A 13,664-nucleotide genomic window follows, 5' to 3' on the forward strand; every position below is an offset into this window, starting at 1 on the left:
TTTCCTGCACCACCTTCTTGTGGCTGCACTTAGGAGGCCTTTCAAGATGCAAATCTCAGGACTCAGGTTTCAGACCATTTCAGAACTGACCAGCAAATTAATAGTGTTTATTCCTGAAACCTGCCAGATGTAGGGCAACATCCCCTGTGCCTTCCCAGCAACGGTTGCCCACTCTGCAAGAAAACTCTCTCTCCTGTCAAGTGGTAGGCAGCTCATGGTAAGGAGCTTGAGCAGCAGAAAATTAAGTTTTGGGGCTGAATTTACAGTGCATATAAGAAAGAACAGTCATGCATATTTCCAATGTGTGTGCATTTCCATGGACACTACAGTTCAGGAAAAGAATTCCCATTGTTTTCTTACCGTAATGGCTGCTTTAAAGTTTTCCAGTTCCTTCTCAGCATTCTCTTCTGTAAGATTTCTCTCCCTCTCTGCTTGGTTAATTCTAGATTCCAACGTGTAACTATCATTTCTAAAGGCCAAGGAAAGTTGTACAAACACATTCTGTTTGGATTAAAAGAAGGCATTTTCCAATAAGTCTCACAGTAATGTAATTTCCAATAACAATCTGTGAATGAGGTATGTGTTTAACAAACTTTGGTGCTTAAATAAGTATTGAAACGGAAAACCGAAGATATTTTTGAAAATGATTTTGTTTCAAAAATCACTTCTATTTACTTCCACTAAATTATGAATAAAAGTGCTATTGCCTCTTTTCCTGCATGTTTTTTCTGGGAGCTCAGTAGAGCAGAGACACAATGAAGGAAGTAGCCCAGCAGAAGCACCAGAATCACAATGGATCTGTTTTCTAGCTGGATTTCCTCCAAGGGTCCCCAAGGTTTTTAAACAGATAGTCTGTGCAGAGGAAGTCCAGGGATGAGCTCAGCATTAGCATTGTTTTACCTAAGGGATAAACACCTACCACTGAAGCCAGCGAAAGATTAAGTGCTAATATTTTTATTCTCTTGCACCCTGCTTTTAAAGATTGTTTCTTTCTTTACCAGACACATTATATCTCAGGATTAAAGCACAAGGCACCAAGAGTTCCATGTATCTATGCGAGTAAAGATCATTTCCTCGACTGGCATGTGAAAAAATAAAAAACAAAACAGAGGCTGCGAGCTAAAGAGCAACCTGCAAACAAAATTATTGGCTTGAATTGAGAAAGTAAAAATGATGTAAACTAACAGCAAGATATTATTAAAAACTGCCCCAAAGCTCCTGTTGACCAACAAAAATGTAATTTAATTTATTTAATTTCTGCTCCCCTTTAATCTCATTTTTTTACTACTTTAGGTATATTTTAACAATTTCCAAAATGAATGCCTATTTTATTATGAAAAATGCACATACAAATGTTTTGCTTATTCCTACTCTGTCTTTTTACAGTTCATATTGCTCTTCTTTCACAAAGTTGTTATTTTGATTGAGCTCAAAATGTTTTTTTCTGACAAATATTTTTTTGGGGAAAAAGAAGCATCTCATTACTTTGTTCTAATAACCACCCTTAGACTCACAGTAACCACTGAAAATTGAGGCATATGTCCAAAATTATTAGTTTAAGAACATACTTACCTCAACTTCTTTTTCAGTAAGTGGAGGGGAGCTAGAAATAAAAGCAAAAAAAAGCACATTTTGATGTGTTTTGTCTCTAAAACCAAAGCTATTCTAATATTTGATTGAAAAGAACAACAAAACGTATATTTGAGGTTTATGAGTTTTCCACTACATATCAGTATTGATTACAATCTGAACTTCTTCACCTCATGCATTCATTTATATAAAATATTGTATATAACAGTTCCTTCACAACAAATGTTAAATATTTATTTCATCTGCACAGAGAACACTTATTGAGTGCTTCAAATGACTGAAGGCCTCTGGTATTTTTGATACAAAAACTCATGGGTGAATGTAGGAATTAGTTTTAGCCAAAAAATGTTTGGAATTGTTTTAAAGTCTTGCAAAGCCCAAATCAGTACATTTGGGAGCGAGTCCTTCAACTACATTTGCAAAATAAACTCAATTTCCCTGAAAAACTGTCACCTGCAGAAAAATTGCAGAATTCTTACCTGCCCATGTTCTACCATTGGCCTTACCAGGGCATTATCTGCCCTGATTATTTTTCTAGGGGAGAGAAACACTAAGGCTTTCAACATGAATTTATATCTGCAGCAGCAATCCTGGCAGCCAGGCTGGAAAAACCTGTACAAAAATCTACCTGTAACACCGAAATTTAGGTTTCAGACTTTTTATGCAGAGTTTACAAACTGATTTTAAAATTTGACCTGTTACTGGGAGTCAGTGCACTCTTCAAAATGTGTCAGGCAAATTTAAGATGCAGCAATTCATCTCCTTGCATGGACCCCTGTGAATGGAACCCCATAAAGGGAGTTCACTGGAACCCATTAGTGTTCCTCCTCCCGGATGATCTTTCCACTTCTAACGAGCTTTTACCTTCCTGGAAGCGATTTGTGCACTCGCAGTTTTCGCAGCAATACATCAGGAATGCTGGGCATGACATCAGAGCTATTCTTTGTCTCTTCCTCTTCAGTGGGGGAAGGGAGAGGTGAAGGGCCTGAAGACATTTTCAGATTTAAAAAACATTCTGTTATTTGGAAGGAGTGCATTAACCATTAATAGTCAGCATCTCAGAGGCAAATAGGACCTCTTGGCTTAACTGTGGCCTTTTTAAATCAGTGAGGCTTCCACACAACTCTACTGGGAGCAAAAGTGAACAAAAAGGAAAGGTCCATCCCTTCCTGCAGAATGTTACTTCTATTGCATGTGGTGATACATCACCCATCCCTAATACTGCTAAAGATTCCCTGTCTTCCTCTTGAGCAGTGACAACAAAAGTAATCTACAAAATTGTCATTGAAAAACTGAAGTAATATGTGCTCTGATGGTCTCTACTGCACTGAAAAATAAGTTTTGTATTAGTATTTTTCCTGGAATTCAAACTGAACCCAGATTTAATACATGAACTTCTAACCTAACATTTTGCATTTGTGCTTTAGATCACTTTGGAATATTTTAGCAGAGATTCTGTAGGACAATATTGTCATTTTCTGAGGCTTTAAATGCCACCTACCAAGATGAAGTCCAGTGTAATGTACTACCCTGGAGATTTTGTACACCATTTATGGCAGTGAGTTACAACATGCACTTGTTTCACTGCATGTTCATTGAGTCAGGACAGAAAGGTTGTCCTTACTTTCTCTACTTCTTTCGCTTTCAAAAGGACCAAGATATGGCTCAAACTTTTTTTTTTTAAATTCATATCACTTAGCTTTTGTATTTTAATTTTATTTAATTTCATACATAATAATTCCCTTCTCTCCTCCTATCTTGCCAGAACTTAATGAAGGACCTTCCTATAGGAAAGGCAGGTGCCCCAGTCTGGACCTCAGACTTGGGAAGGTAACTTTTCATTAGGTGTAACAAGAAGATTCTTAGACTTGCTAAACAAATAGTGTGAAAAAGTTCAAAGTTTGTAAATGTGGAGAGCATTAACATGAAGTCAGAACATAAAGGGAGATTCTTTCCTGCTACATTTTAGTTATGTGCATTTCCTTTACATTAAAAAATTCCAGTATTTCCTTGAGAACAGCCATGTGTTTCCCCATGGAATCCAGCCTGACACCACAATGTCTCCAATGTAATATATTCCACTAATCCAAACTCCTGGAGATGCAAAGATGTGTCTACTCAGATGACCACAATGACTTGTCACTGATAGAAAACATGATGGAGACCGTATATTGGATTAATAACAGTAATAATGAAGTATCTGGCTATTTCCTATTGTTTAAGCAAAATTACTACTCCAGCTAAAAAGCACAAGGTGGCTTTTATGACAATGTAAGGAAGTCTCCCTAACAAATGAACTAAGGATTTGACCCTTCGCTTGTTTTCCCCACTGAGGACAAAGAGTTGACCCTTAATGTTCTGGCTATCATTTAGATAAGTTACTGGACTCTAAAAAACTTGTGATGCTCATGAGATCTTGGCTGGTGAGCTAGATAAAATAGTGCTTAGCTTTTCATAATGTTTTTCTCACAACTTTCAAACCTGAAAAAAACACGTAATGGGCTGGTAAACTGGCAACTATTTTATCCTTTCAAACAGAGCCTGCTAAATAATTTTCAGGAAATTACATATTAGCAGAGCGACAGGAATAATATTATCAGCTCTAAGAATCCAAAGCTATAATCCCTAAATACAGAGGACAAGAAATGTCTGTTAATTTTGTTTCATTCAGACTGAAGAACGAGTCTGTTTGCAAAGGTAACATGAAATGCCTCAACCATCTCTCAGTGTAACAGAAACTCCAAGGCCTTATGAAATAGTCCCAAAGCAAATCTCTGAAATAGCAAAATGATCAGTATTAAGAAAAATTGAAATTGTCTCTGGATCAAATTTTGGACAATCAGTTTTAGTTAATGTGGCCTTGAAAACACTCTGAACAAGTTCTGACTTTACTACTTTCAAACAAATACACAGTTTTGGTGTAAATATTTTCATTTGATAGCTCAGCAGTATTGCTATTTAATTTTTCCACACGTTGAATTGTCCTCAGGTTTATATCTTTGCTCTTTATTTTTACCCTGAATCTTTTTAGATGCAGCCTACAGGCATCAAATCTCTTGTGCCTGTGTTAGTTTGGAAAAAAAAAATTTGGTGCCAGATTTCTTTTTCCTCATTTATGTAGAGTTTTAAACCTTTTCCTTAAAAAACACCTTCCTTTATTTTTCCTTAAAACTCATAGAAATTAAGCTTTTAAAATCCCCCTTACGTAAGGCATATTTTTCCAGTCCTTCAATCACATTTATGACTCTTTTGTGACCTTCCTCTTTCTTATAACATTGACATAGAAATGGGTACCAGAAGTGAAGATACCATTTCAATGCTTGCCACACATATACTAAAATAAAAAAGCAGGGATAAAGCATTCCATCCCCTCTTTATACTCCCAAGGATTAAATTCACCCTTCTGACCACAATGTCTTGCAGAGGTCACATTCATTCAGTCCATCACTGCTGAACAGGTTTGACAGAAAGCCACTGAAACTCCAGGCAGTCCTCCAGCTGTTATGTCCAGTATCTTCTTGGCTCAGGTCATCAAGAAATTGAGGTAGTTCCATTATTGGTCTCTCTTAATCATCATTTATTACCTTTCTCTCTTCAACTACTATTGCAACTGAAGAAAAAGACTTTTCCTCCCCCCTCCCCAATAGTCAGTTATAAGAATCAGTGTATAACAAACACTCCTTTCAGCTTTTATGATACTGCACCTTTTTCCTGTTCAGCTGCTTCACTAAGTTCAGGAAGTTTAAGTCCAACTAAATTTTGATTTCTCATCAAAATATGCTCCTGTTAAGAAAAACAGTAACATTTCTAAGTCACTGAACTAGAAATCTCAGTTTAAATATCCCTTCCATGTAAGCAGTGAATGTAACATTTACTTTAGTTAATAAACATAATGGAGATTATCTATATTAACTTACAGTCAGGTGCTACATAGCATGGATACACAGATATTCACACACACTCTAAAATACTACATATTTCACATTTCATGCGAGCATTATTTAGAAAAAATCCTGGTCATGCAAACAGAAATTTGCAAAATGTGCCCCTTACTCAAATAGAAACACAGAGTTTTGCAAAAGAGAGTTTTAGTAATTGGGAGTGGAAGAAAGCAATTTTGGACATACTTCAGTAACTACCAAGTATCCCAGAGAACAGATAAAATTCAGAAAATCATAGATATGAGATTTTTCCACTTTGACTTTATTAAGACCAGAGCTTGAGATGCTGCAGCTACAAGTTAATGCTTCACTGTCACTGTGTTCTGCCCCTACTCCCTACAGGTTGGGAAAAATGCTCTCCAGAATTAAACTTTGTGGTATTATTTCTGCTTTTATCATCTCTTGCATATTCTCACATATTTTTTAACATTCACAAACACCTGCTTTTTAGTTTATGAGTAGACAATTCCTACTGGAGGCAAAGGTCAAAGCTCACCTAACTGGAATTACATATAATGTTGTATTAATTTTTTGATTCTAATTATTATTTGTGCTTAACAGCTTCCAGGCTGTTCAGAATTAGAGAATCTTAGAGAATGGTTTGGTTTAGAAAGGACCTTAAAGGTCCTGACATTGAGGTCAAAACCCCCTGCCCTGACCAGGGACATCTTCCACTGGGCCAAGTTGCTCAAAGCCCCATCCAACCTGTTCTTGAACAATTCCAGGGCTGGAGCATCCCCAACTTCTCTGGGCAGCCTGTTCCAGTGCCTCACCACCCTCACAGTAAAGACTTTCTTCCTTAATTCTATGGCTCAGGTGTCTCTACAATCAAAACTTGCAGAACATGCACGCTAAGAATATGTTTGTTGTATAAAGAGGAAAAGATGAATAACTGAGCTGCCATTCCCAACACTACGAGAATGAATTAACCAAGGTGCAGAATTTGAGGTCGCTGCTTGTCACCCCTGCGTTCATGTTAAAATATTGACTACTGGGGCTCAAAAAAATATTCTTTTAAGCTGTTCAGGAAAGTATCTAGTACTTCTTGGGGGTTTGTTTGTTTGTTTGTTTTTGTTTTTTTCTTTCAAAAGTCATTCCTGTAATAGAGACATAGTAGTTGCTTTCTTATGATGGTTTATCATTTCATGACATTTCTGCTTTTTTTCTTAGGGTTTAATTCTTAACTTTGACTAACCATTTAGACAATTATTTAACAATGGATTAGTTTATAGATACCGCAGTGTCCAAGTCTATTCTTCTGAAATCTGACACATTTGCACCACATTAGGATTAGGAACTGTGAGTCTGGACATTCTTTATGTGCCCTTGCTCTCAGAGACCTCCAGTTTTACAGCTCTGGACACTTTGAGACATTTTCTGAGAATGTTCTATAAGCAAATAAATACCAAAACCATCTCCTGTCCCCTCAGACCTGCAAGTGTAATGTTATTGCAAAGGCTGGTATTCCTGAACGACAGGACTACTGCCTTCAGAAGGGAGAGTACCAACCAACACAGGACTCAAAAACACTCAGCTGAATAAAGTAAAAGTGAATTTTAAATCCTAATAAAGTTTACAAACAATATATGATACACAAAGTCCTTTTATAAGAGTACAGTAACTCCAAACTTCAGTAACAGATTTCTCCTTATGCAGAGGTCTCAGCCCACTCATATAGAAATCAAACAATTAGTCACTATACTGGGATAGCCTGTGGATCTGAGGACAGTTCTGAAGGAGCAGAAAAAGCACATCATAGGGAAGCAAAGGAAGTAAAAAAACCATAAATGACTCTTTTAAAGAGAATGTTGTTACATCCTTAGGAAGGAACTTCAGGACTAAAATTCTCTTCAGAAATCAAATTGGATCAATTTAGTCCCATGTAAGTTTTACAAATAACACGATTGTTAATCAGTTGCTTTCTGTTTATAGCTCATGTAAATGATGCAAAAAATGAGCCATCCTGTGTTTTAGACTCACCTTTCTGTCAGAATGAATAGTGCATTCTTGACACCAGTATGACAATGTGCCAGAGCACATGCACAGTGCACACTGAAGATACCACAGTGCACTTGATGCATGTTGAAATAGAATAATTCCACGGAATCACTTACATGTTACAATTGACTAAAGTTGTAAAAGGAAAAACATGACACAATTCTGTATTGATTTTGCTGAAATTGTTTCCTATTATATCACTGTATGTACCTTGCAATGATAAAAACAATGCTAAGCAAGTTGAGAGTTTAGCAAGATATGAAAACAACTTTAAACCAGGATATAAATGGTTAGGACTCACCTCTCTGAGCTTTGTCAGCTTCTGCATTCGAACTGGTTGAACTTGGATTTGAAGGTCTTTGAAGGCTTTTAACTGATTATTGGGTTTATTGCCAGCAAAGCTTTTATCTTCCTCAGATGGTAATTTTGAAGGTGTTTTCTCCTTCTGCCCAGGCTCCAAGCTGTCCCACGACACAGCCCGTAGTAGAGGAGGACGCAGCCCACACAGTTTGAATTCTGGTTTACCTGAAACTTTATGGTCCCTCATTTCTGGAACAGGCATTTTTAGCTTTGAGTCCATGTTTCCTATCCCTGCTCCTGGTAGATGGGTTCTTAAAGGAACATCATTTTCTTTTCCTTTCTTGAGGAATGATTTTCCAAGTTCATTTTCACAAACGTTCATGCAAGGATTAAGAGACATTCTGCCACCATCACCACCTGAAGGGGAGCATTTAGGTAAAGTATCCATATGTTTATGTGGATCAAAGTTTTCTTTTTGGTCAGATAGCTTCTCTTTGGAGTTTTCAAAACCAGCAGAACGAGGAACCAACCTTCCCTGAGAAATCTTTCTTTGATCATTCTGCCTTCGATCAGTTAATCCTTTTGCAGCATTCTGAAAGTAGAGGGACACACATAAAACAAAGAAACAAGTCCAGATTCCTCTGTTCTCCTGCCCAAGGACAGATTTTTACTGTAAAAAGCCATTTCCTTTTCAGTGACATTTGCTTTTAAACATGTGCTGTTGACAAAAGAAATAATTTTTTTAAAAGGCACTTCAAGAATACTGAATTGGGAATCTCCTCTCTGAACTTTTGAGTTAACCTCTCCCATCCCAGAGTCCATTATAGCACTGCTCACACAGCCAAGTTCCTCATCATTTTAATGCAAGGTTTGTCTGAACACACACCTTTAACCTCGTATCTCACAGCACTGTTACTTTCCTTTGTCTCTTTTCTGTTAGTCCCTCACCTCGCAAGGGAAAAGAAAACCCATGGGCTTGTACACTAAATTAAAGCACATATTGTAATTTCTCTCTTCTTTCTTTGTGTGCAGTACAACAGATGATAATTTGGTTGCAATCTCTACAGGAGCAGAATTTTTGCCTGTACCTTGGCTCCTTTGGTACAGGATCTGTATTTTATTTAAGGGTCCCTGTGTCAGCAATTTCAGGCCACCAACATGCAGTCTAACCATGGGCTCTGCCTCAGGTATGTTGCTGCTCTTCTCATTTATAGTTACTGCTCCAAAACTCTGCTGCCATAGTGGTTTTTGTGAGTGTGGTCTATTCCACACACAGAGAAACCTCTTTAAAGGGCCAACCAATATCACCTAAAACAAATTAGGAAACATTCATATAAACTTCTTCACTGATAGTTGTGTGGAGCAGTAACATCCCACCAGTGGTAGGGGACACAAGGCTCAGTAACCTCTTGCACCGCCCCAGAGGGGTCTGGAAGAGGCTGCCTGTCTGAAGCACTGGCACACACCCGAGTGGCTATGGCAGATATTTTTACTTCACTTATAAAGTCATTTAGTGTATTGATATTGAGCTAGCTCAGGGTGCATGGTAGGATGTGAAGAGCAGCTGGAGGCCCATTGTCCTCCACCACATTTGCAGGTGCTTCACACTTTCCTAGAGTAGCATAATTTTCTTTTCACTCAGTGAACAGTTTTTCAGCATTTTTAGTCACAGAAACAAGTCATATGTGTGCTGAGACACAACCAACAGACTTTGCTCCTCTCTTCATGTGAAACACTTACCTCTGCAGTTTGCCTGTCATCCTCTTTCACAGTTCTGTTATTCTAGCAAAAAAAAGGGAAGAAAGAATTGCCTTACAGGGTTATCCTTCACATCTATGCTGCAGATGTTAGATATAGATATTAATGGATGAACTTTGAATCTCTTAATTTTTACATTGCTTGTCACATTTAGTTATGAAATAAATTTAGGGATTATTTTTTGTCATAGATTACGATTGTATTGGATCTTCTTCTATTTTCTATACTTAAGAGATCTCTGTGATCTTTCAGCACTTGTTACCTCATGGATTTTTGTCTTCAGAGTAAACATTTATTAGTCCCTCGCTCTGCAGAAAAAAACATATCAACAATCCAATCTTGGTGTATGTAAACCAGTATTCCAAACATCCCATTTTCCTTGGGGACTAAAAGGGCAGTACATACTAATATAGTACTGCAAAATCCAGGTTACTGCACAGACTATTCAGCTCTTACCTGCCCTGGAGATACAGATTCAATACTAGTGGTTGTGCAAGCATCAGACCCTGGAAAAATACACACATAATTAGGGCATATCCTGATATTCTGCTCAAAGTTTTTACTTCTATAGCATTGGCAGCACATACGTGCACAGTCCCCCTTAATATAGAAAGGAAAAAAATTAAATGTCAAAAAAACTAATTAAAAGGAAAAGAATATTCAAAAATATAGAAGTGAAAGATAAGTAAAGCTTCTCAAAACTCCATTATTGAAAAGTTCAAAAAAGTAGAACGTGTAACTTTGCAGCACCACAGGAATAAAAATATAATTAAATATATATATGTAAAACTATATTTTATATACATGTATGGGCTTTATAATATTCAAGAGTACAGGCTTAAATCTACTCCTGACTTCTCCTCAAGAAATACTTAAAAATATTTTTTTGTGAGCTTTTATAACTTATAGTTTGAACCTGAAAATGGTTGGACTTGTTGATCTCAGGGGTCTTTTCCACCCTTATCTATTCTATGATCATTTTACCTGATGGAACTGGAAGAGTGAGAGAGTTGCTCTGAGATGCTACTGGTGAAACTTTAGGACTAAGAGTAGGGGAAACTGCTTCATTAGAAAAAAGACAAAAACAAACAAACAAACAAAGGTAATTTTACTTTCTAGGCCTGTAGCTTCTGAATTTTTAAAATTCAGAGAAGATTAAAGCATGAATATCATAGTCATCAGCCATGTGTTTTTCCAGAACCTGACAAGTAATTTTAAGTAAATTAGGAACTCTAAGTAGGTTTTATATCTTATACCTGCCAAAAACTAATCCTATTTTGTTGATATACAGAATCCTTGTTCTCCTCAGTTTTCTGATACTGTAAGCACTGCAGAGAAATAGCATAAAACAGGATTCAGGTGGAATTTAAGAAAAAAAGAAAAAGAAAATGTAATTCTAGTAAGTGTAGCTGTGTGGGTTTTTTTCCCTCCAGAAACTGTCAAGCGGATTTTAAGACAAAAAACTTTTTTTGAACTGGCTTTTCAAAGCTAAATGAAAGTCCTATTTCATGGTAAAATGGCATTTTGTTCCAGTTTTCAAACACTTCATATAAGGAGAAAAGTAATTTCAATTGACATTCCAGAACAAAACATCTTATTCTGCTGTTTTTAAAGTATGACCTGGTTCATTTAGCTTAGTTTATGACTCTGTTCAGAACAAGAGTCTGTAATTATGTCTGGGGTAATGTTTTATCAGCAGTATGAATCATTAAAATTTCATTTAATGTACAATAGGAGCTTTAGGAAGAAAATACCCACAAACGATAATTTGTGACTGTTTTTCAGATTTCAGCAGAAATACCTCCTGCTCTCTTGTTCCAGTGTTTGCAGTGTGACTCTCAAGCACTTAAAAACTTCACGTTTCCCACTGACACATCTGAATACTGGGACTGGTCATTTCATATGGAATCGTGGGAGGGACAGAGGGATTCTGACCATCAAATTACCAAAGTGCATGTCAACAGTAGCAATGTAGTTGCTTGTTTGATGTATTATTTGAAGTAGAATATACAATCCTGTTTCCACAATCTGCACCTACCCGTGGGTGACTCTGGCAGGCTGCTCCTTGACTTCCTGCCTCTGCGCATTAGAAACCTCTCACTCACTTTCTTCGCCTCTTCTAGTAACTCCAGGTTCTTCTTTTTGTCTTCCTCTGATATCTTGACGTCTGGTAGCTGATCATTTACCAGGTCAATCACGTGCCCGCTGTTGTCTGTGTAGGAAACGTCAGAATTAGAGCTGTGCTTCCAGTGTCCAGGAATATTGTGGCACGTCACAGTGACAAGTACAAAACACACCTATAAATTTAGCTTTGAGCTTGCATTTAACAAACATTAATGTCTGCTCATTTTTAATGTCATATTCTCAAGTTCAGAGCAAGTCCTCCAAAATACAGACAACCCACTAAGATTAAGTCCCTATGATCAAAGATGCTCTGATATGGGAAACTGGCTTTTTTTCAGCAGTGTCCCCAGGACATTTGTTTTAATTTCTAAACAGAAGTGTCATTAGATCCATCTCAGCTAACAGTCATGGCATTTCTGTTGAACACTGAGGTTTTTCCTGGAATTTGTATGTTCAGTTTCTCAAGGCTAAGATCCCACAAATTCACCTAGCAAAGATTTATGCTCACTAGCTTTAACAAACAGGTGATTAAATGAAATAATCCATAACTAAAGTGCAGAGTTTGCAAGTATAAAGATTTTATTCTATGCAGACAGAAGAGCTTTTCCCACAAATGCAGAAGCAACAATAAAGCTGCAGCTGGCAAAGCTGCAGGCACGAGCTGAGTAGCTAAAGCCTAAGAATTACAAAGCTATTCCAAAAAGCAAATCAATCTCTACCCTGTGGTGGACCTGCAAGAATTTTCCAAAGGAAAATTCCCAATAGAATACCCATTAGAATACCCAAAGGTTAAAGAGGGTATTGTAAGAGATTGCTTTTCCTCATGCACACTTATGTTGATGTTAGAGAAGTGACCCAGGAGGGTGCACGGACCACAAACCGAAGGCCACTGCCTTACACTCAGGCCTTTAGATTAATGCATTGTTTTCTAAACAATCTTAATTATTCGTAGAGTGAACCCATTAATCCCTGGCTTCCATATTGTTTGAAAACACTAAACTTTGAGCATCAATTTTCACAATTCTCCAGGCTATGGTGGAGCATAAGGTGGCAGCCAGTTGTGAGAAAGGCAACTGTGTAAGTTGGTATAAATGGCTTGTACAAGCATCTAAAGAACAGCTTGGATGGGAGGGGAGGAAAGTCATCAGGTAATACAAGAAAAATATTTTAAAATTTGACAAGAGCCATTACAGAACCATCAGTCTTCAGAAAAACTATGGACATGAGTAAGCAACAAAAATTCGAAGGGTTTTGGTTTGTGGGTGGGGGGTTGTTTCTTTTGTTGGTTTTTGGTTGATTTTTTTTGGGGGGGAAGGGAAAGGTGCTTTGGCTTTAATTTCCTTAAATTTACACCAATTGTAAGGCTGTCAAAAATCATAACCCACAGAGTGAATATTCTTAAAGCAACCTATTTTCAATGAAATATCTGTTTTGGTTTGAACTAAGATTTGTGTGTCAGAATTTTGAGAGACGGTCCTTCCATGACCCTTTCCCTGTGCCAGCAAAAGAGAAGATTTGCAAGACGTGGTAATTTCTACCTTCCTTGAGCAAGTAAGTTCAAAAGTAACAAACCCGTTATTACTGAATAGCAGTCTCTATTCAACAAGAATTTAAAGCACACATTCTAAAAATGTTAAGCTAATGCAGCAATCTAAAACTTTATGTAAGTAACAATACACATATTTCCCTGAGTCACTCTGCATGCAATTCACTTACAAAATTCAACATGCCAGCAGTATTCCCTGTGCATGCATTATACAGTGTGCACAAGGAAAAACTGTAGTCAGTGCAGACAGACTCCATAATTAGGTCCTTATTGCATGTCACATTTTCTGAGAAAACTTCCTAGCTCAAATGAACAATCACTTCTTACCAACAGAAGTCAATGAACTCGTAGAATTCCTATTGGCACGGTTAGAATGTCTCCTATGAGGACTACGAGACCTAGAGAGA

The 13,664-nt window shown here is 37.3% G+C and overlaps 1 protein-coding gene across 9 annotated transcripts in view; it reads right to left on the reverse strand.

The window, feature by feature from the left end:
* Nucleotides 1-13,664, reverse strand: part of IRAG1 (inositol 1,4,5-triphosphate receptor associated 1) — a 69,050-nt gene that overhangs the window by 14,731 nt on the left and 40,655 nt on the right. For 8 of the 9 annotated variants that reach the window (XM_050336185.1, XM_050336186.1, XM_050336180.1 and 5 more), the window contains 9 exons: nt 13,585-13,655; nt 11,626-11,799; nt 10,044-10,093; nt 9,570-9,611; nt 7,831-8,421; nt 5,295-5,373; nt 2,455-2,575; nt 1,573-1,603; nt 361-501 (listed from right to left, as the gene is read on the reverse strand). In XM_050336185.1, the coding sequence (XP_050192142.1) occupies nt 361-501; nt 1,573-1,603; nt 2,455-2,575; nt 5,295-5,373; nt 7,831-8,421; nt 9,570-9,611; nt 10,044-10,093; nt 11,626-11,799; nt 13,585-13,655 (1,300 nt within the window). Of the gene's footprint in view, nt 1-360; nt 502-1,572; nt 1,604-2,454; nt 2,576-5,294; nt 5,374-7,830; nt 8,422-9,569; nt 9,612-10,043; nt 10,094-10,571; nt 10,650-11,625; nt 11,800-13,584; nt 13,656-13,664 lie in introns of all 9 variants that reach the window. The other variant, XM_050336188.1, reaches the window with a different exon arrangement.

This window comes from Myiozetetes cayanensis, unplaced genomic scaffold (assembly GCF_022539395.1).
Source record: "Myiozetetes cayanensis isolate MyiCay16 unplaced genomic scaffold, myiCay2020 scf6-25, whole genome shotgun sequence".
Taxonomy (NCBI): domain Eukaryota; kingdom Metazoa; phylum Chordata; class Aves; order Passeriformes; family Tyrannidae; genus Myiozetetes; species Myiozetetes cayanensis.